At 51.3% G+C, this 23,569-nt stretch overlaps 1 protein-coding gene across 1 annotated transcript in view; it reads left to right on the top strand.

Annotated features, from left to right (window-relative positions):
• Nucleotides 1-21,284, top strand: part of LOC120838867 (neutral amino acid transporter A-like) — a 43,358-nt gene extending 22,074 nt beyond the window's left edge. Inside the window, exon 4 of the mRNA XM_040208970.2 lies at nt 20,901-21,284. Coding sequence (XP_040064904.2) covers nt 20,901-21,284 — 384 coding nt within the window. The remainder of the gene's footprint in view (nt 1-20,900) is intronic.
• Nucleotides 21,285-23,569: the final 2,285 nt, after the last annotated feature.

The following is a 23,569-nucleotide window of genomic DNA, read 5'->3' as shown; positions in this document are numbered from 1 at the left end:
GCTCTAGAAAAAGACGATTGTGCACATGCAAATCTGACGCTATTACTGATTTTTGTTGAAAATAATCCCTAGAGAAGGGGAACAAGAGGGACAAAGGACAAACAAACACTTCAACATTATTGTCCGGCTCGCTTGCACCTTTGCATTTAATTGCATTATAATCAAAAGCTATTACTGAAACTAATAAAAGCGGAGTTACAAAAAGGAACTTCCGACGGACGGTCGTACACCTCCTTCCATCTTCCAAAGTCTACTTTCTTTTTATGTTTGAGGCGGCGCTACGCCGTCGCGGTCTTTCTTCCTTCTGCGTTTATATTTTTTGTTTGCTTTTTTCCTTCTTGCGCTTACTTGACGTTCGAACCATCGCGTATTTTGCTTTGCCTTGTTAAGCTTAGTTTTTACTTTCTTTCCTTCGCTTCGTCGCTTACTACTACCGGTTCGTCTGCTACGCTATGCCCGGACATTTGGAGGGCCGTCTGCAACTTTGTTGTTGTTGTTGTTGGTGGTGGTGGTGGTGTTTTTCCACTGTCGTCTATGATAACCTCATATGTTCGCCTTCGATTGAGTTTCTGATCCGAAATCTTCATATGTACATTTTAATATTCAATAAATATATTAAGAAGTGTAAGGTCGTTATACATTTATATTTAGATTTTATTTGAGTACGCGGTCACGTCTGCTTTGAATCATCGTTGGTTGATCAACCGGCCGCCTTCGGGCATACACCGGCGCACACTTGGAGATTGCAGGCATGCCATGTCCCTGCTATCTCCAATGCGAAAACATGTTTTTCTGATGTGTTGGAAAATCCTTCTTCCGCTTCCCGAAGACCGAACAAACGTGAGTAATTAAGTTACTTCAAATTAAACTGGAGGAGCTATTCAAGTCTGGCTTCAAAATTGTCTCTGACGCCTCAACAGACGAATATTCCACCGAACAAAAGTTCAGTTGAAAACGCACTTGAGGCCGCTGATCGACACTCAAAACAAAGGCACGGCGTGCAAGGATTGCCTGGACATGTACGCCAAAGAGTACTGGAATGTACGCTTGAACTGCTGCGCCAAGCGAGCGAACAAACAACCTGACAAAGTCACTGGGAAAAGAAAAGCGAAAGCAAAAAAAAGTCACACACTGCTAGTACACTGCTAGCACGTAGCAGATTGCAGCTCTTTTGTTCTTAGTTCCACCAACGCCGCGAAAGCAAATAAACAAACGTGTCACGTGCAGCTTTGTTTGTTGTGGACTCAAAACCGAGGGCGAGCACCACCTGCAAACTTTCAACCGACGCCCCGTGCGATCGTCGTCGTTGAAGGAGGTCTTTGCTGGCTGATTTGTATTTTGGTATCGTCTGCTAACTTCTTCGTTGCAATCGCCGGCCGTTGTTCGCAACTGTTCTCCATATCTTTTTATTTTCGTCTGGGATGGGGACCCAATCTTTTCTGCAAAGTTCGGAAAGTGCTTGAACGGTCATTTTTCTCGTTACTTTTTGTTCTTGTAATGCTGCAGAGGCTGGTGCGCTTGCTCTGGCAATTTTAACATATTGTTTGTGCACGTTTAATAATCACCTATTCGGGTAAGAAATTGTGACAACGCAGTTTGTAACGGATAAACAGTAACCTTTTACGACGTAGTTCGAGTAGCTAGACGCCTTTTTTCCGCTTCCCAGATGCGCTTCAAACGTGTGTGATCCCCCTGAGTGGCGTTTGAGACCTCTATATAAACTGCTCTATCTTAGCTTATGCACGCGTTGTTATTCGTTTGTCGTTGCAGTTGCAATCAGTGGATTCCGCTTTGCAAACGGGTGGACCGTAATGAATTATTTCAGCTGTTGGGGTGAAGAAACGGGGCTCGCAAAGCTCGAGGACGTCGCGGAGCCTATACTTTTCCATTGCATCGTCTGCTTCCGCAGACTCCGTGTCCGCTAGAGGCGCTACTGTCACGTTCGCCGCCGCTCCCATAGGTTTTCGGAGGAGTTACCAGTATTGGCCATGCTATATCGCATTTGAGCGCACTCTTAGAAAGACGAGCCAAGTGCCGTCGCAGCTGCCAAGTGATGGCTGATGCTACAGTTCCTCTTCTCATAGCGCAAAAGCGAGGCGCGGTACCGTGAAGCAGCCAATCGTTGCGATGCGAACGTCCGAGCCGAGATCAGCAGCGGTGGGGCAGCGAAGTCAGTCTTGGACAGAGGTCAGTCGACGCTGATGACTTTCAAATGGCCGTTCAGCGAGCAGTCGAAGATCGCAGAAGTAGGGCCGTTACCTCAGAACTGGCGATCGAAGCGGTCTGCAAAGGAGCGCAGTCTTAGAAACACAAGCCGAGTGCCGTCGCAGATGCCAAGTGATGGCTGCTGCTGCAGTTCCTCTTCGTATAGACGCTTTGCAGCAGCTGTGCATGGACGCCGCCATAACTGACCTTCAGTTTTTGTTTCCTCTTATTCCGTTTATTTCACATCATCATTACCATAGAAGGCCAGGTTATAGCCATGTTAGATTCAACTGTGTCCTTTTTTAAAGCATCGGCTTTTGTACAGGATCGTCAACTACCGTTTCAGTTGCTCGGCATCTCGGTAAGACAAGAGAAGGTCAGCAATGGCGGCTGTAATTTGGCGCGTGTATAAAGCGTCTATAGCGCAGAAGCGAGGCGCGGTACCGTGAAGCAACCAATCGTTGCGATGCGAACGTCCGAGCCGAGATGAGCAGCGGTGGAGCAGCGAAGTCAGTCTTGGACAGAGGTCAGTCGACGCTGATGACTTGCAAATGGCCGTTCAGCGAGCAGCCGAAGATCGCAGAAGTAGGGCCGTTACCTCGGAACTGGCGATCGAAGCGGTCTGCAAAGGAGCGCAGTCTTAGAAAGACGAGCCGAGTGCCGTCGCAGATGCCAAGTGATGGCTGCTGCTGCAGTTCCTCTTCTTATAGCGCAGAAGCGAGGCGCGGTCCCGTGAAGCAGCCAATCGTTGCGATGCGAACGTCCGAGCGGAGATCAGCAGCGGTGGAGCAGCGAAGTCAGTCTTGGACAGAGGTCAGTCGACGCTGATAACTTGCAAATGGCTGTTCAGCAAGCAGTCGAAGATCGCAGAAGTAGGGCCGTTAGCTCAGAACTGGCGATCGAAGCGGTCTGCAAAGGAGCGCAGTATCAGAAAGACGAGCCGAGTGCCTTCGCAGCTGCCAAGTGATGGCTGCTGCTGCAGTTCCTCTTCTTATAGCACAGAAGCGAGGCGCGGTACCGTGAAGCAGCCAATCGTTGCGATGCGAACGTCCGAGCCGAGATCAGCAGCGGTGGAGCAGCGAAGTCAGTCTTGGACAGAGGTCAGTCGACGCTGATGACTTGCAAATGGCCGTTCAGCAAGCAGTCGAAGATCGCAGAAGTAGGGCCGTTAGCTCGGAACTGGCGATCGAAGCGGTCTGCAAAGGAGCCCAGTCTTAGAAAGACGAGCCGAGTGCCGTCGCAGCTGCCAAGTGATGGCTGCTGCTGCAGTTCCCCTTCTTATAGCACAGAAGCGAGGCGCGGTACCGTGAAGCAGCCAATCGTTGCGATGCGAACGTTCGAGCCGAGATCAGCAGCGGTGGAGCAGCGAAGTCAGTCTTGGACAGAGGTTAGTCGACGCTGATGACTTGCAAATGGCCGTTCAGCGAGCAGCCGAAGATCGCAGAAGTAGGGCCGTTAGCTCGGAACTGGCGATCGAAGCGGTCTGCAAAGGAGCCCAGTCTTAGAAAGACGAGCCGAGTGCCGTCGCAGCTGCCAAGTAATGGCTGCTGCTGCAGTTCCCCTTCTCATAGCACAGACGCGAGGCGCGGTACCGTGAAGCCGCCAATCGTTGCGATGCGAACGTCCGAGCCGAGATCAGCAGCGGTGGAGCAGCGAAGTTAGTCTTGGACAGAGGTCAGTCGACGCTGATGACTTGCAAATGGCCGTTCAGCAAGCAGCCGAAGATCGCAGAAGTAGGGCCGTTACCTCGGAACTGGCGATCGAAGCGGTCTGCAAAGGAGCGCAGTCTCAGAAAGACGAGCCGAGTGCCGTCGCAGCTGCCAAGTGATGGCTGCTGCTGCAGTTCCCCTTCTTATAGCACAGAAGCGAGGCGCGGTACCGTGAAGCAGTCAATCGTTGCGATGCGAACGTCCGAGCCGAGATCAGGAGCGGTGGAGCAGCGAAGTCAGTCTTGGACAGAGGTCAGTCGACGCTGATGACTTGCAAATGGCCGTTCAGCGAGCAGCCGAAGATAGCAGAAGTAGGGCCGTTAGCTCGGAACTGGCAATCGAAGCGGTCTGCAAAGGAGCCCTGTCTTAGAAAGACGAGCCGAGTGCCGTCGCAGCTGCCAAGTGATGGCTGCTGCTGCAGTTCCTCTTCTTATAGCACAGAAGCGAGGCGCGGTACCGTGAAGCAGCCAATCGTTGCGATGCGAACGTCCGAGCCGAGATCAGCAGCGGTGGAGCAGCGAAGTCAGTCTTGGACAGAGGTCAGTCGACGCTGATGACTTGCAAATGGCCGTTCAGCGAGCAGCCGAAGTTCGCAGAAGTAGGGCCGTTACCTCGGAACTGGCGATCGAAGCGGTCTGCAAAGGAGCGCAGTCTCAGAAAGACAAGCCGAGTGCCGTCGCAGCTGCCAAGTGATGGCTGCTGCTGCAGTTCCCCTTCTTATAGCACAGAAGCGAGGCGCGGTTCCGTGAAGCAGCCAAAAGTTGCGATGCGAACGTCCGACCCGAGATCAGAAGCGGTGGAGCAGCGAAGTCAGTCTTGGACAGAGGTCAGTCGACGCTGATGACTTCCAAATGGCCGTCCAGCAAGCAGTCGAAGATCGCAGAAGTAGGGCTGTTAGCTCGGAACTGGCGACCGAAGCGGTCTGCAAAGGAGCGCAGTCTTAGAAAGACGAGCCGAGTGCCGTCGCAGCTGCCAAGTGATTGCTGCTGCTGCAGTTCCTCTTCTTATAGCGCAGAAGCGAGGCGCGGTACCATGAAGCAGCCAATCGTTGCGATGCGAACGTCCAAGCCGAGATCAGCAGCGGTGGAGCAGCGAAGTCAGTCTTGGACAGAGGTCAGTCGACGCTGATGACTTGCAAATGACCGTTCAGCAAGCAGTCGAAGATCGCAGAAGTAGGGCCGTTAGCTCGGAACTGGCGATCGAAGCGGTCTACAAAGGAGCGCAGTCTTAGAAAGACGAGCCGAGTGCCGTGGCAGCTGCCAAGTTATGGCTGCTGCTGCAGTTCCTCTTCTTATAGCGCAGAAGCGAGGCGCGGTCCCGTGAAGGAGCCAATCGTTGCGATGCGAACGTCCGAGCCGAGATCAGCAGCGGTGGAGCAGCGAAGTCAGTCTTGGACAGAGGTCACTCGACGCTGATGACTTGCAAATGACCGTTCAGCGAGCAGTCGAAGATCGCAGAAGTAGGGCCGTTACCTCGGAACTGGCGATCGAAGCGGTCTGCAAAGGAGCGCAGTCTTAGAAAGACGAGCCGAGTGCCGTCGCAGATGCCAAGTGATGGCTGCTGCTGCAGTTCCTCTTCTTATAGCGCAGAAGCGAGGCGCGGTCCCGTGAAGCAGCCAATCGTTGCGATGCGAACGTCCGAGCCGAGATCAGCAGCGGTGGAGCAGCGAAGTCAGTCTTGGACAGAGGTCAGTCGACGCTGATGACTTTCAAATGGCCGTTCAGCGAGCAGTCGAAGATGGCCGAAGTAGGGCCGTTACCTCAGAACTGGCGATCGAAGCGGTCTGCAAAGGAGTGCAGTCTTAGAAAGACGAGCCGACTGCCGTCGCAGATGCCAGTGATGGCTGCTGCTGCAGTTCCTCTTCTTATAGCGCAGAAGCGAGGCGCGGTACCGTGAAGCAGCCAATCGTTGCGATGCGAACGTCCGAGCCGAGATCAGCAGCGGTGGAGCAGCGAAGTCAGTCTTGGACAGAGGTCAGTCGACGCTGATGACTTTCAAATGGCCGTTCAGCGAGCAGTCGAAGATCGCAGAAGAAGGGCCGTTACCTCGGAACTGGCGATCGAAGCGGTCTGCAAAGGAGCGCAGTCTTAGAAAGACGAGCCGAGTGCCGTCGCAGATGCCAAGTGATGGCTGCTGCTGCAGTTCCTCTTCTTATAGCGCAGAAGCGAGGCGCGGTACCGTGAAGCAGCCAATTGTTGCGATGCGAACGTCCGAGCCGAGATCAGCAGCGGTGGAGCAGCGAAGTCAGTCTTGGACAGAGGTCACTCGACGCTGATGACTTGCAAATGGCCGTTCAGCGAGCAGTCGAAGATCTCAGAAGTAGGGCCGTTACCTCGGAACTGGCGATCGAAGCGGTCTGCAAAGGAGCGCAGTCTTAGAAAGACGAGCCGAGTGCCGTCGCAGCTGCCAAGTCTGGAAAATTGTGATTGGTGACATTTTTTACGCCAATAAAAGATTAAGGCCGGTTCACACATACAGCGGAGCGCTAAGTTAGCGCTACGTTAGCGCTCGAAGGAGCGCTCATATGGCACTTCCAAGCGCGTGATGTAGCGCTCGGTTAGCGCTTCAGCAGCGCTCTGTTAGCGCTTCAGAAGCGCTTTGTTAACGCTCTCACGCTCCTTGTGCTTGCTGCTGCGGAATAGCGCGTGCACGGCAATTCCTTTGTTGTTGTTTTTTTTTTGTTTTTTTTGTTTTTTTATTTTGGCATTGAAAGAAAAGGAAGTAAAGCAGCCGCTCTCCAAGGAAATGGTCGGGCAGGCGATCCAGAGTTATGAACTCTGAGCGACTAATTGACTGGGTACCACCTCATTGCTTTCGATTCGATATGCGTGACCCTGGTTTCAAAGACACGCAGTTAAAAATATTCCTTTTCGAAAGCGCTCTGTGTCTCCGTCCCTCAACCTAGGAACAAGGTTCGCCGGGTACCCGGCGAACCTTTCGCGCACCCAGAAGGCTCTTCTGGGCATTAAGCCGTCCACACACATGTGCACTAATGGCGTATGTAAGAGCATTTGTCGCATTTCTATTTCAGCGTCCCACATGTCCCCCATAGTCCTGCTGATGCACACCCAACCACAGGAACCGGAACCGCAGTGCACGCGCTAATCCGCAGCACTGCGCTACAAGAAGCGCTACTAAAGCGCTAAAACGGCGCTACTGAAGCGCCAACAAGGCGCTACTGGAGCGCTAACAAGGCGCTACTGGAGCGCTAACAAGGCGCTACTGGAGCGCTAACAAGGCGCTACTTAAGCGCTAATCACGCGCTATATTAGAACGAAGTCACGCGCTAAGAAGCGCCACATGAGCGCTCCTTGGAGCGCTCACGTATCGCTAACTTAGCGCTCCGCTGTATGTGTGAACAGGCCGTAAAATTGCCAGCGTAAAAGCCACTTTTGAGTTGATGCTACAATGCATACACTGAGTGCTAAGTGTAATAATCTTCAAGGAGTGCTCCTTTTGGCGCCGACGAAAATGGCCGCGCCTCAATAATTGCACCGCATAACTCGAAGGAGCACTCAGCGGCGTTCGATTCGACATTCATGCTTTCGCATTCCCAACTTATAAGAAATGCTTAGGCGTCCCCGGAATGTTTTTTAATGTTTGATCTAAGATTTTGATACTTCAGATTATTATAAAATGTTGTCTTTTCTTTTGAAAATAATTATCCGTTTAAATGTAGCTCCTATAGTTTTGTGGTCGCAAGTAGAATCAATTACATAGAAAAGGTTCTTGTGCCCAAACTTAAACAATTTTTTTTTTTATAAGGAGCATGGTGAAATAGCTTATTTTGCTCCCTATTAAGTTTAGAGGTCCAGAATTTAACCAAACGTTATGCGATTTTGACAACAAAGACACTGTAATATTGCACAAAGTAAAAATATCCCGAGACTGGAAAAAAATGACAGATTCAAACATCTTAAACTCTGTGTTCGTCCTTTCTTTCCTTTTCCCAGTCTCGCGATGCTTTGACTATGTTCAACTACCACCAGATCGCTCCCGCACTATCCTTCTGAACTTTATAGAGTATTCGTTTTAGAATCCCTTTAGAAGTTTGGTAAAATTCACAAAAAAATAATTAAGGTAATGCAATTCCTAATAGGTTGTAGGGACGTCCGACCAGTCTGATGTCCGCTCGTGATTAATCCCTGAAGGCGCGGGGCAGTAATATCGCGCTTCGACTTTCATTTCTTCTGCCCCGTGGCACCACAAGATCCCCCCAAGCATCAAGCATGTATTTGTTTGCATTCCGAAAGAGGTCGATGGTTGTGTATGTAGGGGTGTCGGCGGTAAGAGGGCGCCAGCTGGTCATTGCCCCGACTCCGGTCAGTGGCCGAGTCAGAGCACTGCCTACGTGGTTCTCATCTGGAGTGACGTTGAGACGGTGTAATGCCACGAAACATGCTTGGTGGATCAAGCAGTAACAAGTGGTGGTGTGGAGGCGGTTGCTAAATCAGCGCTGTCCATAAAGGCGGGTTTCATGCGGTTCGCCAATATAACTTACTGGCGACTTTCAATCTCCAGCAAGGTGGAGTAAGAGCTCTTTTTATGCCTTCTTCGCGTAGGAAAGCATGGCTGCATGTGGTCTCGGCTGGTGAAAACTTTTTGTTGCGCTGATTGACTGGGCACGCTGTAAACGACGCGTGACATCTCGTAATTCTTCGAGATAGTAATGAGAGAAGGGAATGTTGACGTTGTTTGATGTGAAACAAAATAGCTCTCCCTCCCGGTAACCGTAAAGGTGCACCATATACCAACTTTTTGGATGTCAAGTTGAGGTCTATTTTAAAAGTAGAGCGAGGCCCAACAACATTATGGCTAGGGGATCCGCCCAGTGGTGAGGTCCTTCGCGTGCAGTGATATCGGTTTGAGCTGTCGGTGGAGCCGTTCAGTCATACCATTGACAGATGGGTGATAGGCCATGGTATGTATGTATCGAGTACCCAGCAGTTCTGTCAATGAGGAAAATAAGGATGATTCGAATTGTCGACCTCTGTCGGTTGTTAGGATACAAGGACATCCGAAGAGACTGACCCACACGTTGACGAAGGTTGCTGCAACTGCTTTTGCCGAAATATCTGGTAGAGGTGCTGCTTCCGGCAATCGTGCTTAGCGGTCGACGCACGTAAGAATGTAGGCAAAACCTCGAGATGGAAAGAAAGGACCTGCAATGCAGTTGTGCACGTGGTCGAAGCGTGCTCCACATTTGGTCTAATCGCGAATGCCGGCGTTCATGCGTGGCTACAAGTAGCGTCCACTTATGAGGCGTGTAGTTCCGTGGCCTGGGTGATTTAGGGTATGGAATTGGTCGAAAATTTGTCGACGCATTTCGGGGGAGATGTACAGTATGTTTGTTCCCATAGATACGTCGCAGATGACTGCAGCTGGAAGTTGGGGAAAACATATACTTCTTCCACTTGTAAAGAGGTTCAAGTGTGTCTGAGGTTTTGGAGTTCCACGTCCTGGTTCTATTCTACAGACAGCGTCTCCAAGTCGATATCAACACAGGACCAGGACATGGCACCGACACGAGACAGCGCGTCGGCCGCTGTACTTTGTGGTCCCTTGATGTGACAAGGTAGACGGTGGATTCTGAAATGTGCGCCAGATGGCGAATTTTCCGTGCAGAATACGCATTGTGGTTGCCTTTAAATGCGTAAGTCAGTGACTTGTGGTCGGTGAGGATTTGGAACTATCCTCCTTCGAGGAAGTAGCGGTAATGGCTCACAGCTAAATATATAGCCAGTAGCCCTCGTCCGAAGGTGCTGTAGCGAGTTTCTGTTGGCTTTAGCTTCTGTTAAAAGAAACCAATGTATGGGTTTCAAGTCTGCACCTAAATTATGTAGCACGGCGCCAACAGCAGTGTCCGAGGCATCAGTCACGCAGCCAGTGGCAGCATCAAAGCGTGGGTGACCAAGAGAAGTGTTGCACCTGCCAAGGCTTTTTTTACTGATGCTAATGCTGATTCAGCCTGCTCGTTCCATGGAAGTGGGTATCGAGGTCCTTTCGTAGTCTTTAGGAGCTTCGATAATGGTTGTAAAAGGGTGCTAGAAATTCACCAGGCCTAATAATTCCTACAGCTTTCGAAGAGAAGCCGGCTGAGGAATTTCGCGAATGGCTCGGACCGTTTTAAGAAAGGGTAAGATTTTTTGAGTGTGATATTAAAAAAAAAATCATATAATGACCTACAGATTCCAAGTCGTCTATACCGAACACACATTTGCTCGGGTTGATGACAACGCCGGCTTGTTGTAGTCATGTTCATGTTCAGCCATGACTGTGCTTGCTACGAAGATATCGGCGATGTAGTCGAAGATGAAATAGAGCCCTCTGGTGACCTCATCGATGAATCTTTGAAATGTCCGCGCCGAATTTCTGAGGCCGAAGGGCATTCAGGGATATACACAGGGCCCGAATGGGGTAGCGATTGCTGTCCTAAGAATGTCTTGAGGCGCTACCGGAATTCGGTGATAGGCCTTCAATAAGTCCATCTAGGAATGGATGAGAGGTTGGCAGAGAAGTCTTATAGTCGTGGGAGAGGATATCGGTTGGTAGAGGCGCTAAGTGCCGATAATCTCCACACGGGCGCCAGTCGTTGGGATCTTTTTTCGGGACCATATTTATGTATTTTATACATAATGCAGGCCTTTATTAGGCTTTTGCAGGTGTGAGGTAGAGACCCAGAGGACGCAAGTAATAGAAAACACAGAACAGATTTCATCATTTCATCAATAGTTTTACATAACTAACGGTAAAGAGATTCGCAATGACTGTAGGAATAAATCAACGCACCGATCCAAAAGATGCACAGATAGAAAAACAATACACATTTAGACATCCCGACCATCGCTTTACATAAATAATAGTAAAAAGAATAGCAATGACTGTCGGAGTAAACCATAAATGCCCGTATACAAAAATGTGACGGAAAATATAATGGCATACATTAAAAAGGGTGATGATCAAGTGTTTTATTAAAGTCTGGGGAGATAAAAATATCATTGGGTATTTTGTTCCATTTTGATACACACAGTAGAAAAATGAAACCTTGAAAATGTTAGTTAGAGCAAATATGGTCTGAAGAGAAAACGCATGGTGGTTCCTAGTTGCCTTGGAAGATAATTGAGTAAAATACGAACTTGAGTCAATGGAGTGGTGATGCCCAGTTGCTAGAAGATGGTCGTGTAATTCCTAACTGCAACATGTGTTCAAACCCGCTACGGGCCATTTTGAGTCGCTTACCGACAAGTCGACGAGGTTGTGCAGAGACCGGTGCACCTGTGGTGAAGATATTGTCACGAATGACAATTGATGAAGCGACGAAAATTGAAACAAACAAAAAGTTTAATGAGGCGCACTTGTGCCCAAAACAAAAAGAAAACAGACGATAACACTAGAGCGTAGCGGGCGTTGATGGCGGCGTAGCAGAAGGATCGAACGCTGGGGCGAGACTAATGCCTCGTTCACACTTGCGAACCGGCGGCCGGATCCGCGAGAATTTCGACGCCCGGCGACAAAAGCAGGCAGAATTTTCGGCGGGGAGCAATATCGCTCTGGGACCGATCTTGAACGCCGGAAAAAGTTTCGTCTCGCCACAAGCTAATCAGAACGCACGGGGGAAGTGGCGCTTGCTGACGTCAGATCCCCGCTGACTAGCTGGCGACGATGGCGACGAGACGCGCGCGGCAAGGAGGAGGTTCGGGAGCTCTCGTCAGCTCTCATCTATTCGGTAAACTGTGAGACTCGCTCCGCGCACTCCGCAGGCGGCAACAAATGTGAACCGCCCGATCTTTTTTCGGCGAGCGAATCCAGTCGGTGGCGAGTGCGTATTTCGCAAGTGTGAACGAGCCATAACTGCGTCTTGCCACGGGGAGCACCTTTTGTGGCCGCGTGGGTCTCTGGAACATTCGGCCTAGAACGTTCGGCGCGTAGAACATTTGTAACTCGATCAGACAAGAAAGTTGTCGAATTCGCGAGAACGCCAAGTAGAAAGAATAAGTAAAAGAACATTCCACTGGTTGGAATCGAACCGAGATCTTCCGAGCGGCAGCCAAGCACGGAAACCATTCGGCCACGTACGCCTCGCTCAGCGCCGCGCGTGGCAATATAGTGCGTGACACCATGCTTGACGGGCAACTGCAAGTTACATGGCTTTGAGACAGATTCAAGTGTTGACATGATTCCTTGAACAGACATTGTTGTGGTGGCATATCGAATTGTGTGCGGCTGCGAACGTCGACTGTAAGTCCGAAGTGGTTGAGAAAATCATCAGCTATATTGGCCTGTTGGAGGTCCGCGATGATGAATATTCACCTGAACGTTCACCGAGTCCAACGTTAAATGTCAGGGAACGTTGCTCGTAGGTACCTGTTGCGGAGCTGTTGATAGCCCGAAGACACGACGTTGCTTGGTGTAGCTTTCGGTCAGGAGGGCAAGCAGGCAACATGCTTACTTCCGCACCACCGTCCACGAGAAAGGCCTGTAAGAGTATCGCGGACATAAAACAGGCGGCTAGTGGGCTGGCCGGCATCACTTGCCGCCGTCAGTGTCTGGTTTCTGCATTTCTCGTCCATGAGCAGGGGCGGTTGCAACGTACCGCTTGTTTGCCGAATGTGCAATGGTACCCGAACATGAACGGGTCGGCGGGTTTGGAAGTACGACGAGAGGTTCAGCAAGCGTGAGAGGAACTACGCTGTCTCAATATGGCTGACCGGTCTTGAGAAGGCGTCAATGCGTCGATGGCAGCAGCCAGTGGGTCTATTTCTGTTGCCATCCTTTCGGCCGCCGTTTCCCAGGAATCTGGGGCGTGCGTTATAACTGCGTGAACGGCGGGCGCGGAGTAGTCCGCAGTGCGGTCTGCCAGCACTGCAAGCTGATCCAGGGACATGTCTTCTGCAGCAGCCAAGTCAATTCTTATCCTTTCGGGAAGTTTTGAAAGGAAGAACTCACGCAGAATCGTATCTTGGTTCGCGGAGTTTTGCGAGCCAGGAAGGAGCTGCGATGGTCGACAGTCACCAAGCTCCTGTGAGGTCACCAGAGACTTTTGAGCGCTCTGATTCTATTGTACGAGACAGGAGGACACATTCGAGGTGGTCATAGGCACCTCAGCAACCTGAAGTGATAGACGAGCGACGACGTGATAAAAACGGGCTATCTCTGTGGTGATTGTTCGCGGATGGAAATACGCCTCTACCTGAGTGCACCAAACCTGGTTCACTCAGGTAGACTCAGGTTTTTAGGCCAAAATGGTGGTAACCATTGAGGAAGTGCCCCGGCGGCTCCATTTAGGCCGCCGTTTGCTTCGGGGGTAGAACAACCGGCTCCGTCGGAGTGCTGAGCGTTCTCGCCGAGTTCGTTTTCACGTCGAGGCATTGTATTTTGTAGTGCTAATAAATGGATCGTCAGGTTTACCAATTATCTAGGGTCGTCCGACCAGTATAATGTCCGCTCGTGAACTGATTAATTCCTAAAGGCGCGGGAGAGTAGTATCGCGCTTCGACTTTCTTCTACCCCGCGTCGTATCGCCACGTAGATCTTGGCACTCCACGTATCTTCAAGATAATATATAAAAACTTTCATTATGGTTGCAAGATTTTAAGTACCAAAATTAAGTACACGGAGAGTAAAGCCAACCCAAACTTGCAAAACGTTAAAGATACATTGGAAAGCTTGAAAGATTAAAACTCTTCAAATACCGCCTGCAATTACTCGAAATATGGCCAGAGCATAGGTAGGGTGTTCAGGAAACATCCAGAGTCAATAAAACGTCGACTGTAAGTCCGAAGTGGTCGAAAAAAACATCCCCTATAATGGCCTGTTGGAGGTCCGCCATGATGAATATCCACCTGAACGTTCACCGAGTCCACGACCTTTCTGGCCCCTCTCGCACCATATGCCGTCAGTCGTAAGCTACGTCGAAATTTCTCTTTTCGCGAGGTTTCGGCAGTTTTCGAGGCAGGCGCGCGCCAACTTTCTGCTTGTCTTGTGGTGCATTGTTGCTAGCAGAGAGAATCGCGCGGAGGCGTAGAAATTTATGGCTTTCAAGTTGACGGCGAAACTCGTGCGAGCTCCCGCTGCCATAGCATCGCTTTGCGCTTCTGCGTTTCCATCAAATGCAGCACGTTTCGACCGAAACTTCGAAAGAAAGAACCCACTCGGGGAACTTGCTCTTCTCAGTTTAGTCTAAGGAACGGTAAAAATGTTTCTCAACCGACTACCGGACGGTTAGAGAGTCTTCCTCGTGACAAGCGGGGCAGATTGCACCGCTCACAAGTAACCTCAGTGCACCAATGTCGCACACCAGTGAACTCCCAGAGGCATAGCCGCGTGTTCTGCATTTGTTTTTCAAGGACGCCATAGTTTGTTTTTCTGCAGCGGTGGCAATACCGTGGTTAGGCTTAGCAGGCAGTGGTAAATGTCTCTCCATTATGTTCTCCGCTTGCGCTTTGGTCGCGTTCCTTGAAACTTGTGCTTGCTCAAGTAATTACAAGCGTGAAAATCGCACATTTTAGTGTTTGTAGCAAATCGGATCAGAGAAACGTAAAAAGCACTGCTGTTCCAGCCGAAGGACAGCCTTTCGAAGATGGTTGATATCCCTGTAAGCTTTCGAATGTTCGAGCCACCGCGAGTCAGTCACGTTTTTTGTTTTTTTTTTCTATTTTTTTGTTAGAATACTGTTCTATTTTAGCAATAAAAGAAGGATGTCCGAGGATAATAAAGCAAGAAACAACGAAAATATTGACAATTTCGAAAATAAACTTCATTTTTCGAACCGCATCTCTTCCTAACTGCACCGGTGGACCAAGAAAGGAAGACTAAAGTGTAAATTGACTCAAATATATTTGTAACATAATTCCGCCATCTCCTTGGCTGCATTGGGTCCAATAGGATTATTACTATCAATATTGCACCGATCAGAGCAAGGGGCCCAACATGTTCCTGCGGCGGCCAACAGGAAACGTGACATGCAGCAATGGCTGTCTTCCAAAAAACTACCTCGGATTGCCGCAATAACGAAAGACAGCCCTAAAGCCCAGCTCGATATTCTCTTCAAATTACACGGCTAACCTGCTCGCACGCACCGCTGTCAACCGCACAAACGTTGGATCAGCTGAGCCACCCAACAACCGCGAGAGCTCCACCAAAAGCACCGTGAGCGAGGCGGCTGACGTTAACGCCATTAACGAAGAAAGGGGCGACTGCTTTTATTAAAGTAAATCCACGAGCGTCACTGAATCAGTTCTTTATCTTCCCATAATAATCAAGTCAACTGCTACAACGACTCTTTCCACGACTGCTAATAAAGGAACCTCAATTCATTGCTGAACGTGCTTTCCAAGCGGGATGGCCATGCACGAATACGACAGCCATCTGCCGTACAAGTGGCTGCAGTCCTGAGCAGTTAGACAAATTGCTTATACTCTGAACAAATGAACTGCTGTGTTTTCTGCTACTACTTGTACTGCTGTAAAAAAACAATAAAACAAGATCAAATGGGTTTTAATTTGCAGGGCCTCACCTGCAAGAATTGTGCGAAACAGTTAAAGCATTCTTACGTCCACGGGTGGGTGCAAGTCCAATGAAATGTAAGCGAAAAAAAAAAAAACAAGATGCACTTAAACTTCAGCATGAGAAATAGCCCACAAAATAAATACCGATATTTGCGAGGGTAAAGCTTCTTACAAAGAAGGAAACGTTATTTATTTGATCTAGAATAGTAATGTTGCAGCTTCCTTTTCACTGGGAAGTGCTGTAGAGCGAGCCAGAGTTTCGCTTCGGTATTAAAATACATTACCGACCACCCTCCGATAGAAAATGGTGCAGTCTACGTGTCACGGCGCCGTTTCATGGATGAAACCCGAAAGCGCTCCGCCAGCAGCCGGACTTGTTTTACTTTGGTTCTTGAGGTGGCGGCAAGCATAAAAAGGGTACTGTCACGATCTTTCTAGAACGTGGACGAAGGGGGCCGAAGCACCCGCCGAGGAGAGACGACACGCAGCCTGGTTGTGAGGGTGGACGATGACTGACCGGAGCGCGTGCGCTCAACGGCGTTTATTGGTGTGGTGAACAATGTTGCCCGCTGAGCCAGGCGGCCGCAGACGGGCGGACTGGAGGGGGGCGCCACTAACTTGTCACACTCCTCCCCCCCAGTTTGTTTCTCTAAAGAAACAAAATAACTAAATACACAACGCGCACGGCCGACACCAACTCGGCGTCTACTCACGCAAAGTCCCGGCCTGTCGACGATGACTGTCACCCCGGCGAGTAGCGGTCAGGTGGCCTCCGCTGCCGTGCACTCCGCCTAAACACTGGTGTCGACGGGCCAGGTGTGGCAACGACGGGCGCTGCCTGAACTGGTCGCGCTCCACCCGGTGGAGCTACAGGGACCGGATTTGGGTGTGGCACCGGTGCAACTGGTGCCACAGGACTGGCGACACTTGTCACCTCCGGGGTGGATGGCGCTCCGCTGGCCGCTACTGGTGCTGTTGTTGGGCCCCCTGCAGGCTGGTCGTCTGAAGCGACGGCCGAGGGTGCAAGCCAGGTCCCGAGGCGAGGCCTGAAATGGTCGGCGTGCCGGTGCCAGGTGGTCCCGTCGGGCATGCGGACGAGCAGCGACGAGGCACTCGCTGGTGAAACCACACGCCCGGCAGACCAGGGTGGGCCAGGACGAAAGTTCCTGGCGTAGACCGACACTCCCGGCTCCGGCAAAGGCCCGGGACGGCACCCTCGGTCAGCAGCCAGCTTCTGCTTCAGCTGCTTCAGGAGCGCCGTGGACCGGAGGTCTGGATGCAAGACGTCCAGGGGGGTCTTGACCATCCGGCCCAGCAGAAGCTCGCAGGGGGCACGGCCAGTGACCTCGTGAGGTGTGGTCCGGTACTGGAACAGTACCCGGGCCACCTGCGTTCGGAAATCCCTGGGCTGGCTCTTCTTGAGCTTGTCCTTGATGGTCTGTACCACCCGCTCTGCTGCACCATTGGAAGCGGGGTGGTACGGCGGAACCAGCATCCGGCGGATCTTATTCCTCTGCAGCCAGTCCAGGTACTCGGCGCTAGCGAAAGCGGGACCATTGTCGGACACAATAATGTCCGGCAATCCCTGCGCCGCGAAGACCTGCCGCAGAACCGCAATGGTCGCGCTTGCCGATGGACTGGTTACTGGCAGTGCCTCCACCCACTTGGAGAAGGCGTCCACTACCACCAGGAAGTAGTGGCCCTTGAAGGGTCCCGCATAGTCCACGTGCAAGCGGGACCACGGCCTCTGTGGGAACGGCCAGGGGGTGATCTCCACGTGGCGCGAGGCTCGCTGGTTCTCCTGGCAGACCTGGCAGCCTTGCACCTGGTGCACGATGTCCTGGTCCAAGCCAGGCCACCAAACGTGCGACCGTGCCACCATCTTGGTCTTTTCGATGGCAGGATGCCCCGCGTGCAGCGACTGCAGCACCGTGGCCCGCAGACTGTGTGGAATCACTACCCTGGAACCCCACAGGAGGCAGCCTTGCTCCAAGCTCAGCTCGGCGGTCTTGTGGCTGTATGCCTCGTGACGCAGCTCCTCCCCTCGGGAAACAGCCTTGACCACCCGAGACAGGACCGGGTCCCGGCTGGCCGCCTGCGCCACCGCAGTCCTGGTGAGCACCCCCGGGTAGGCCCGCTCCAGCAGGAAAACGTCAGCTGGCCCTGGAACGGCAGCAGGCACCTCCGGCAGGGGCAGGCGGCTCAGGGCGTCGGCAGGTCCCAGGTCCTTCCCAGGACGGTAGACGAGCTTGTAACTGTAGGCCGCCAGCGTCAAGGCCCAGCGTACCACTCGAGGCGAGGCTTGCACTGGGACTGCCTTGTCAGGTCCCAGCAGCCCCAGCAGCGGCTTGTGGTCCGTGACCGCCTCGAACTGCCGGCCCCACAGGTATTGGTGGAAGCGCTGGACCCCGAACATGACGGCCAAGCCTTCCTTGTCGAGCTGGCTGTAGCGTTGCTCCGCCGCATGAAGCCGACGAGAAGCAAACGCCACAGGGTGTTCCTGACCATCCTGACCCCGGTGCGACAGGACGGCTCCTACCCCGTACGGCGACGCATCCACGGTGAGGACTACAGGCTTGGCCGGGTCGAAGTGCACCAGCACTGGAGCCTTAACGACCAGCTCCTTGCTGCGCTGGAAGGCCAAGTCCTGCCCCTTCTTCCAGGCCCACTGCTGACCGTCACGAAGCAGACGATGCAGCGGCTCCAGATGCGTCGACAGGTTGGGCAGGAGCCTCCTGTAGAAGTTGATGAGGCCGAGGTAGCTCTGAAGCTCCTTCTTGCTCAAGGGCTTCGGCACCCTGAGCACGGCCTCAATCTTGCGGGGTGCCGGGGCCAGGCCAGCCTGGGAGATGATGTGTCCCAGGTACTCCACGCTGGGGGTCAGGAACACGCACTTGTCCAGCCTCAGCTTGAGACCGGCGTCCTGTAGTCGTGTCAGGACTTTGCGCAGGTTCTGCAGGTGGTCCCCGTCGTCGGTACCGGTAACCAGGATGTCGTCCAAGTACACCGCCACGTGCTTCATGCCCCTGAAGAGGTTGTCCATCTCTTTCTGGAAGATGGCTGGGGCTGAGGCCACGCCGAACGGCAGGCGCGTGTACTGGAAGAGTCCCATGGTTGTTGAAATGGTGACATACTTCCGGGCGGCATCCTGGAGCACCAGCTGCTGGTAGGCATCTCGAAGGTCGAGCTTGGAGAACTTCTGTCCCCCGGACAGAGCCGACCAGAGATCTTCTACCCGAGGCAGCGGGTACTTCTCGACGGTAGCGACGGGGTTGATGGTGACCTTGAAGTCCCCGCAGATCCTGACGCGGCCGCAGACGGGCGGACTGGAGGGGGGCGCCACTAACTTGTCACACTCCTCCCTGTTCTTCGTAGACCGGCCAGGCGGACCCATCTCCCTCGAACGGCTCGAGCCTCCCGTACAGCGGCATGGCGACAGGAGCGGGGGGCGGTGTTGCGACTCTCTCGGCGGCGTGGGCCGAACCGTGCACGTTGGTGGACTCCAGTGCCACGGTTCCTCGTCGCCAGTGTCACGATCTTTCTAGAACGTGGACGAAGGGGGCCGAAGCACCCGCCGAGGAGAAACGACACGCAGCCTAATTGTGAGGGTGGACGATGACTGACCGGAGCGCGTGCGCTCAACGGCGTTTATTGGTGCGGTGAACAATGTTGCCCGCTGAGCCAGGCGGCCGCAGACGGGCGGACTGGAGGGGGGCGCCACTAACTTGTCACAGGTACTTTATATTTTATTTTATTTTTATGTAATTACACGTAACATTCTACATAGGCTCCTTGTTTGTGACCCCGTCTCCGCGTGTGCCTCCCCATGACCTCCTAGATGGTCGGTGCGAGCACGGCAGCTCTGGTGTGGCCGTTACAAATTCTCGGCCACCCAGCAGAAGAGGGATTCAATAAAACTATTTGCTAATGCTTGAAAACTGAGTACGATCGCCCCTGCTTCGTGAAGCCCTAGCTAAAGAGCTAGGTATGAGGGGTACGAGAAAAAAGAGAGCTGCACTGAATGCTCTCCTGAAAGCCTGCTTCACACACGAAGCCTGGAGGGGTGTCCAGGGCAGCCTTGTGGTGATGTGGCGTCCCGCTGAGATGAGTCTACTGTCGCGTTCATGCAGGCTTGGTTGTGCCCTCTGGGATATCAGTCCACGCTGCTTCGTGGTATGCTTGCGGCACCGGGCAGTCCCAGAGGAGGTGGATAGGTTGGCAGGTCGAGCTTTATCGGAAGACAATGTGGATCGACTGCAGTGCCCAAGCTGAGGTTGCTCCTTACGCCCAGCTGGAGAAAAGTCTCGTGGTGCTTTCGAAAAACAAATCGCCCTGCCCTGCGTTGTGAGCCTCAGGCACCACCGCACGGTGGCAGTAGACAAATGCCTTTTCTCGACAGTACGACGCTACGGAAATTATTTCAGGGAACGGCGTCAAAAAGTCCACGTTGTGGGAGGTTGAAACTGAGCCAGTGACTTGCTGCTGAATTATTTCGTGCTGTATAACGAGCGGTTAGCTTCCGTTAGCGTCCCCTCCCTAGAAATGTAGTGATCGAAGATATCTCTGCGCACCGGTAATCTCGAAGGCCATGACCTCCCTCACGAGTCAGAGGCCCCTCACAACACTCACAACAAGCGCTACACTACTGGCGGCGACTTAATCAAAAGGCCTCTCCACTTCATCGTTTATCCTGAAATAACTTTTGAACGTTTTTGCCACTGTTGGAAGAGATAAGTACAAGTGATCGGCGGGCGGAATACTCAAGTCGTAAAACGAGGCGGTGCGTTTTCACGAATGCACTGAAAGCGAGAGTAGTCAGACCGTTCCCACAATTTAATAACGGGTGTGCTTAGGGTAACATTTATCACTTGCAAAACATTGTGTTTTGAGTAGATATATTACGTCATTTATGATATTTGCCGGTTCATAGTCTTAAAAACCACCCATGACGGCCAAGCATCGAAAAGAACAAAAAAAGGTGAAATCGCTTCTTACAGCCACAACCAGAAAGTACGTTCGCTGTGCACCGTAATGCATGGCCGGCGAAGATCTGAGGAAGGGCAGCGGTGTTTGAAAATTCAACTTTGTAAACAGCTATTTTCTGCCAAGCCCTCTGTGCTAAAAAGACGGCACCAGCAAAGCAATCTCAAACACGCCCTCTTTGCACGACTGCAGTCTCATATCTTGTTATTTCGTCCGCTGGACAATCTCTAGTTTCTGTTGATACATTTTAGCGCCAACTGTACATTCTGCAGCATACAATTCGTGCTATCAAATTCGTCTTGCTCATAAGGGCAACTAGCAACGCGTCCACCAGGTGAATTCGACGCCGTCACGTTGAAGTCATGCGTATAACGCAGATAAGTTTCTTCATAAATTCAACTGAAGAAAGCAAAACTTTTTTTCAGGTAAATTGTGGAACCTGTGCGCATACACTGCAGCAGCACTAAGTCAGGAACAATCGATTCCGTTCCCCCAGGTGCTCATGTCTTCTATGGGAATGTATGCGTTCGCGGTCCTGCTAGCCATGGCTATCCACGGGCTCCTCTTCCTGCCCCTGATCTACATCAGCGTGACCAGGCGCAGCTTTAGGGAGTTGCTGTCCAACGTGGCGCTTCCGCTAGTGATGGCCTTCAGCACGGCCTCTAGCATGTCCACGGCGCCGGCCACCATTGCCGTGCTCGAGGAGCGCCGGCGGCTCGATCCCAGACTCGTGCGGCTCCTAGTACCGGCGGCGTCGGTGATCAATATGGATGGCACGAGCATCTACATAACGGTCAGCACGATCTTCTTCGCCCAGGTCCATACCACCGCGCTCTACGTCTACGACTACTTCCTTATCGGGTACGTTGTTCTCGCATAAATATCAGCTCGCTTATAGCAGTCTTGTAAGGCTGTCTGAAAACGCTGCTCAGACACAAAAAATAAGGGGGTACATTTAAGAATATAACACGTTGGAAACAGCAAACTTATCAAGGTGGAATAACTATCGATGGGAGAGCCTGGAAAGATATCTGCAAACGTGTTCAGGGAAAACAAGTAGGAAGAGCTGAATTTGCATAGCGTGTAGCAGCGTGAGTAAATAGCTGTTTAATATGTCCAGCCAATTTACTCTTTAGAGAGTTCGTCGCAAGTATACTACTTGATTTTAAAACACCAAAAAATTGCTTTAAAATTTCAAGACAAGCTTTTCTGGTGCATTCCCACTGGCGTTCTAATCGTCACCGCGAAGCGGATCCACTCGTTTTCATCATCAGCCGTGAGGACGCACTGCATCTTGAAGAAACCGCGTTCGTAACCGCTTCGCGAATGCGGTTCAGCCGTCACTGGGAATTATTCATTACTGTTGTGGACATTTAATAGAACGTGGGAACATATTTCCTCTTCCCATTTTACGTGTGTTTCAAAATCACCGCAAATTTAGGTGCCCGTAGCTAGGCAGTTCAGTTACTGAATGTATTGCTGCATACGTAAGCGTGCTGCTTCTGTTTCTAGCGCGCAAGATGGATGATGATTGAAGGGTTCGACACTTTCTGAAGTATAATACTGACGATAACACTCGTATGTATGTTCACTCGATGCTGTATACGATAGCAACTTTAATTTTTTTACGACAAATACAAGTGGTGAAAGGGAGGGCAGAGAGAAGGCCTCAGAAGTGCAGCCTGACGAGTCTCCGGGCCTCCCATTCATCACCTACGACAGAGTGCGTAGTCACTGGTCAAGCAAAGAGGAAAATCATAAAGTGATTATATAGCTGTGTGATAATTTTATAATATCTATGCTTTTACAAAAATAGTCGTTCAGTAGAGATAGTAAAGAATAACTTTTTTTCATAGTAGTGTTTTCTCGATGAGTATTGATCACTTTTTGAAAGTAAATTAGCCTGCTTAAGAAATATACATGAACGTCCATATGCAGCGTATGTATACGCCATGGTTAAATGGTAGTTGTGAATTTGGTCGATTTTGAGAAATCTGTATAATTTGAACAATGGTTGCTTATGATGAATATAGGAATCGTTTACTATTATTCTAATCATATTTTTTGCAATAAGTGTATTGTCTAAGTTTGAAAAAGATGTATTACCCCACCCGTACAAAAATGTCAGAAACAAGCCGGAATAAAAAATTCTGGCTCCGCTGAATCTGTAATTGGGGCGCCTATTTGTATCCCGCCGGGAACCGCGCAGTTCCAGATGGGATACAAACTGGTGCCCAAATTTGAGACACAGACGGTGCGCCGCCGAAATTCCCGCTGCGCTCGCCACTGGACTGTACAAAAGTATTTAGCGCGATGCCCTCAGCTGTTACAAGCGAGAGGTCGTTGCGATTTCAGACCCAGTCGCCTGGGTCTCAAATTGCGACGACCTCTATTTGTAACAGCTGAGGGCATCGCGCGAAATACTTTTGTAGAGTCCTGTGGTGAGCGCAGCGAAAATTCCGGCGGCGCACACGGTCGTCCAAGCGTCGTCAAAAATACGGTGCGCAGAACACGCACACAGCACGCTTAAGCACAGCATGCAGTGATGGGCGCATCGAGAAGTTCCGGCGGGCAAGCGGTATTCGAGTTGTCCAAGTATTGTCACCAAGCGCACCAGCGCATCCAGGTGCCGAGCCAAACTGCAATGGGTCGGCAGCTTCATACTATACAGTATAAAGATTCAAAGCCGAGGTCAGTTGTTATCTATCCAGGGCAACGATGGGCGCGTCAGAATCCGTGCGCCCGCAGCGCGAACTTCGCCGCCGGGCGAGAGCCAGCCGACCGTTCGACCAAGAGGGGAGAAGAACCAAAACTCTCGGAGCGCTGCCGCCGACTGCAGGGTTGTTAATGTGTTTGTAGTCAAAGTAGCGAAATCAAGTGCAGAAAGTAGTCAATAGTAGCCATTTTATTCGGGATTTTGCCAAACAGTCGCCCCACCAAATAATATAAAGGTATTAAAAAAGAAAATAAATAGCGAACACTATATTAAAGCTTAATAACTAGCAGTCTTGAGCTTACTGCACACACGTGTCGGCCGTATTCGGACGTAATCGCCTAAATGTTTAGAAGTTCAGCGTGAGGGAGAAAAGCTTTAAACGCTTTAAAGTAATATCAGACACTGCAGCTAATTTCTAGTAGATGCTGCTATGGTTTGCAGTCATTTTC

The sequence above is a fragment of the Ixodes scapularis genome, unplaced genomic scaffold, assembly GCF_016920785.2.
Source record: "Ixodes scapularis isolate PalLabHiFi unplaced genomic scaffold, ASM1692078v2 PGA_scaffold2__306_contigs__length_199485367, whole genome shotgun sequence".
In the NCBI taxonomy this organism is placed as follows: Eukaryota; Metazoa; Arthropoda; class Arachnida; order Ixodida; family Ixodidae; genus Ixodes; species Ixodes scapularis.
This window is presented reverse-complemented; position numbering and strand designations above follow the sequence as displayed.